Raw genomic sequence first — 6,000 nt, forward strand, 5'->3', positions numbered from 1 at the left:
ACGCGCTCTAAGGGTTCAATCCCCATAGTGTGTAATATTTACTTGTTAAAAAAACTGCGCCTACGCTAAACAAAGAATAGAAAAGATCATGGACTTTTGAGACACACATTTGACTTTAAGTTTTTCAAACGGCAGGTTATCAACTTTTTCTAGAAGAAATGTCAAGATCATATGTATCAATTCTACAATTACAATGTGTAACCATGCCTTGTACATAAGCAAGTTCTAATTCCCAAAAATCATGTTATATTCCAATTATGGCAAAAACTATGAAGAAATTAATCCTACATTATGACTATTTAACTACTCGATTGCAATTAATCAGATGAATTTTTTTTTCATTGTCTTTTGTTAAGAAAATAAACATGCCTGTTCATAATCGTTTGTCAAAATTCTAAAGGAACAATTCACAAATGTAAGCCGACACAAACAAACATAAATAAGCAAACATAAATGAACATAATAAACAAATGATATTACCTTTTATTGCCCGTTTTATTGCACCAAATCGTCCGTCAGGTAATTGAGCTTTGTACACGGTTCCACAACTTTCACCAAGCTTTAACGATGGCGAAAAATTTTGGGTGGTGGCTCTTGCTACCTGTCTCAAGGTTAAATGAACCGACCCAATCCTATGAAGTTTTGGAGACATCGCGAATCTGTGAGGACTAGGTGGTACACGCAGTGGACTAGTTGGAACCTCTTCCAGAACAGATTTTGTTTCTAAAGAAAGTTGAATACATTGCAATTTGCAAATCAGATATTAATCCAAAATGCCAAAAGATGTATTTGACGATTGTAAGTTTTTTAAAAAACTGTTAGCAATGAAAATGGTTTCTAATGGAACCGATCCAAAGGGAACAATTTGAATTATATTTATTAGTCTCAAACAAGGAATCAAAACGCGGCGGTGCACTGACAGTATCGATCGGCCAGGTTCGTAACCTTAACGGTAATAAACCTAAAAAAATAAACATACATAATAGTATTTAGCACTCGTATAATTTATGATAAAAAACATATTTAACATAACAAGTAGTCTTTTGGTAAAATCCGTGTAGTAAAAGTGAGGAATTGAACAGGGTAACCGAGAGTTTTAAATGTAAAAAAATCATTAAAAAAACTCTCTTTTTCATGTTAGCACGGGATTCCCTAGTTCTCAATTTTTTGTGGTTCCTCAATTAACCCATCATATATATGTATTATACTCCCTCCGTCCCATTTTAAGTGTCTTAGTTTGAATTTTCAAGTCTTTCTTTTGCAACTTTGACCGTAAATATTTTTATTCGTGTCATATAATACTTGATAAAATTATATGAATGGATTGGGTTTTAAATGTATTTTACATTGATATAATTTTCATTAAGTATTATATGACACGAACAAAAATATTTACGGTCAAAATTGCAAAAGAAAGACTTGGAAATTCAAACTAAGACACTTAAAATGGGACGGAGGGAGTATTATTTATAACATTGTCCAGTCTAGTCTGACTAGTGAACATGTATGGCAATTGTTTCATTGGTTTAATTCTGAAAACATTGGATAAAAAACTAAAAAACATATATATGAAAAAGGCCTTGTTGATTGGTTTCATTTACAGCCCTAAGTAACATAGTGAATGTTCGTAATTCATCTTACTTGAACTCGGTTCCGTGGCAAGAACAGTGTGGGCCGTATATATATTTTTGGATCCAGAGTTGGGAGGATCAGCTTAACAACATAGAGAGAAAAAACAAGAAAATAAATCATATTCAAGATGTAAAAACCAAAAACCAAAAAAAAAAAAAAAAAAATGCATGACACTATAGTACTCTAAAATCTTGAGTTGACCCCAATATGGCAATATTTGATGTATGTTCTTGCAGATAATTGTTACAAGCACTGCAACTACAAACATTTAGTAGGGGACTTCTCAATCTTAACGAATGTAAGTCATTCAAGAATTTGATAAAAGTAATAAATCCGTTCTGATCTTTGAGAATGGCATTTACAAAAATGATAATGTCCTTCCTATACTTATAGAAAAGGTTATTTTGTAAGATAAATGTGTATACACTCCATGCCATCTTTTTTAATTTCCAGGACTTGTTAAATGGACTACAATATACCATTGTTGTACTAGGGCTATAAAAGTAAGGGGCTGTTTGACAATCTTGTGTTGAATTAATAAGCGGCCTAGTCGATTAATAGATATAGGTAGGCTCTGAATCATTCAGTATGTCTCAATGACTTTTTAGTGAACCAAACACACTCTAAATTTATAACACGCGGACTATGCAATTAAACCCAACCATATATATCACACAGCACTTATAAAGGAGTTTGGATATACCAGAGTTAAGCCTAGACCCGAAAAGTAAGTGCTGCATTCTATGGGTGAAACCCATTGAACTAGCACCCTGAGCAGAACTGGCATATTGCTCCTGTAATGCCGTTGAAAGCTGAAGAGTAGACACATCAGTCATTGTTGGGCGCTCTTTTCTAGAGCTTTTTAAACAACGGTCTGCAATCCGGACAAACACCTTCAACATTTTGGAGAAATTTGATTTGTGATATTAGCACAAACAACCTGATCTAATCGTCGTTCTTTGATGCTCCTTTTAGCCCAACCTGCCAAATTAATCCCATCCTCTACAAAGAGTGTATCCAGTGCACACCTGCCAGATAGCAACTCAAACAAAACAACCCCAAAGGAATAAACATCTGATTCCTTAGTCAACTTTCCGGTGTTACAGTATTCTGGATCTAGGTACCCAAATGTGCCTTTAACTTTGGTAATCACCCCAGAAGATTGTTGACTTATAACTTTCGACATCCCAAAATCTGAGATCTTTGCTGCCCAATTCTCATCAAGAAGAATATTTGAGCTTTTCACGTCTCCATGTATAATTTCTTGTTTGGTATGCACACCACTGTGAAGGTACTGTAATCCTCGTGCCGCACCTATGCTTATCTTTAGTCGATCCATCCACGATAAAGGAGTTCCAGCTTTGTGCAAATGATGCTCAACGGTCCCGATGGGCATGTACTCATAAACTAGTATCTTCTCGTTGATTTCGGAACAATAACCAATTAAAGAAACCAGGTTATGGTGTCGTGCTTTGGTAAGCATCTCAATTTCGGTCATGAACTCAGCTGCCCCTTGGTTAGAAAATGTATCCAACCTTTTAATGGCAACAAAACATGGAGTAGTATCTCTAGTAAAAATATGACCTTTGTATACATTTCCAAAACCTCCCTTTCCAATGATCAAATCAACATCAAAGTTCCAAGTAGCTAACTGAATATCTTCAATAGAAAAACGAAGAAATGCGCACTCGGTTGCTAATGAATACAATTTCTCTTCAACTCTGGTTGCCACTAAAGGGAGCATCTCTTGATTGGATATTGAGTTACAGGATCACTTGTAGGACTATAGCATAGACTGAGAAAGAGAGAAAAAAAAAGGTAAGATAAAACCAAATTAAAGTATAATCAACAAACGCGTCTTAGAGTTCTGTAATCCGACTCAATTAGAGCCGCCTGGATTTAAATATCCACGTGTTATAAAATCACAAATAACATTGTACAGTTTATTTGCAAGTTGAAGTTTACAAGAAATCTTCATGTTGATCAAGAATAATAATGTAGTAATTCACATCCACATAAAATTAATAGTTGACCCACAGTCGTTGATTATCAACAAGTAGATATGATTATTGAGTGGTGCTTCTTCTTCATGGGGCCACATGGAAAGACAGCTAACAGGTTAGCTATTCTAGTAAGATTATATGCGTTCAAAACTTTTTACATTGGGACTTGTATGACACGTGACGTCCCAGTTAATAATGGAGAGTTTTGTAAAAAAATATTGTAGTGATAAATATCCCTTGTAATGATTACTTGATTATTGTACATTAAATAGGATATAAATAACTTAAATATTTGATTGATTAGAGTTTGTGGGGGAAAAAACCTAATTGGTTAGGGGATTAGACGGTAGGGTCGTTTTGTGAAAAACGTTGAACACCAAAACTTTGCACAAAACAATTTTTTGGCAGGGGGGGCTAAACGCCCACTACAGATGGTCATACCAAGTAATTTAAGTATTTTTCTAACTTTCCAAACTTCCAAATTTTTTAGGTTTTTTCTTATTTTCTAGTTTTCTAAAACAATTTTTTAAATTGTAAAAAATTTGAACACTATGTGTGGTCTAACCAAGTAATTTAAGTTTTTTTCTAACTTTTCAAACTACCAATTTTTGGTTTTTTTATTTTCAAGTTTTCTAAAACAATTTTTTAAATGGTAAAAACTTGGTTATTTAAATTGAACAATTATAAACTTGATTAATCTTTATTAATTGTTATGTTCAAGTTTAACATGAAGTATTAGGTGGCTAAAAAAATTAATAAACTATAACCAAGTTTTATATTTTGTTGTTTCATATAGGTTATATATGAATAATTTCACAAAAACATAATAACTTTTAGTACTTCTAAGGTTTTATTTATAAATTTTGACTTTTGGGCAAACTAATTCACAAAAATGTACGATAATCAACTCGTTTCAACATAAGTAACAACTCGGACTTTTCAAATTTATATTCTTATTGTTTGCCCGACCCGTTTATATGTTCGGGAAATTTTACCGATAAAATATTGCGTTTATCGAATTATTATTTTATTATTATTGGTTATCATATTATTATTTATTATATTTATTTAATATAAAACAACTTTATTATATATCCAATTTTAACCATGACCATGTACTTTAAACCATTTTTGATTCCATCTTCATAGTAGAGGGACCTTTTAGCAAAAATCTGATAATAATAATCGTCACCCTTTTACCCATTGTCCAAACCCAAACCCGAGACCCAAATAACGAACCCGTATACCCAATATCGTTAGCTTGGACCTCAATTCTCATCACAATCAATCTTTGGATTTGTTAATCTTGCCATAAACGACCTCACCGGCGTTCTAATTATGTTACATCAATCAATTATGATTCTTATTACTCGTTATTACGGAACGACATATCTCGTAAACCATTATACATCATAAAAATTGATATAATACAATTAATATTGCAGAAACCATTTTGATAACCTCGCCCACTAAATCCCAAATACTAATCGGATTAATATAACTTTCTGGTACATGTTCTTCATCGCTTAAGTGCCGGCTACTCTTCGATCAAATTAGCGATCAATTAGACTTCATTACAGGTTATTAGTTATATGGATTTGTTTGTCGTTCTTCCCTCGTCATTAACCCTATGGTTAATCGGTCAATCAGTAAATTGGCCGATTAATTGTTAGATTTATATCATAATCTCAATCAGTAAATTGGCCGATTAATTGTTAGGATTTATATCATAATCTGGGTTTGTCTGGTTTTAAGGGTTCTGTTGCATCTCTAAAAAAGTTGGCACCCAACTCAGTTTGCTTGGGGTGCGAGTGTTAGGATTGCTTGGCTGGGGCGCGGGTTCGAACCCCCCCCCCCCCCCAAACTTGTTTTTGATCTTATTTTTGGTATAAAAAATCATTTAATTTGTTTAATAAATCATGTGAAATATAGTATAAGTATTATAAAGTTAATAATTAATTTATACTTTGCTATAAACAACATATTAACGAATCACTTTTCCGAACCTTGTTAAAACTTATGTGTACATATATATATATATATATATATATATATATATATAGAAAGGGTTAAAATAAAAATACATAGTTTTGTAGTAGAGTAGGAATGACACAAAATTTAGAGTTAGGAAACTATGCAGCATAAATCCTTAATCGTAGGAAACTATTTGGTATTTTAAAAACTATCAATCTCAACCACTAGATCATAGATCTAATGGCATAGATTTATTCTTACTCTTCCTAGAACACTATTTCTTTTTATTATAACCCACCCATATATATACATATATATATATAGGGAGGGGTTATCGTAAAAAGATGTGTGTGTCTAAAAAGTGTAGGAAGAAATATGGATGGTTGGATCT

At 32.8% G+C, this 6,000-nt stretch overlaps 1 protein-coding gene across 1 annotated transcript in view; it reads right to left on the reverse strand.

The window, feature by feature from the left end:
• The window catches only part of LOC143555005 (uncharacterized), a 49,128-nt gene extending 45,752 nt beyond the window's left edge, over positions 1-3,376 (reverse strand). The window contains exons 1-3 of the mRNA XM_077044647.1: positions 2,573-3,376; positions 2,336-2,525; positions 491-723 (exon numbers count right to left, since the gene is read on the reverse strand). Of these exons, the coding sequence (XP_076900762.1) occupies positions 491-723; positions 2,336-2,525; positions 2,573-3,376 (1,227 nt within the window). The remainder of the gene's footprint in view (positions 1-490; positions 724-2,335; positions 2,526-2,572) is intronic.
• Between the last annotated feature and the right edge of the window lie 2,624 nt (positions 3,377-6,000).

The sequence above is a fragment of the Bidens hawaiensis genome, unplaced genomic scaffold (genome assembly GCF_021521415.1).
Source record: "Bidens hawaiensis isolate Kalapana, Puna unplaced genomic scaffold, B.hawaiensis_p1.1 tig00017942_1, whole genome shotgun sequence".
Taxonomy (NCBI): Eukaryota; Viridiplantae; Streptophyta; class Magnoliopsida; order Asterales; family Asteraceae; genus Bidens; species Bidens hawaiensis.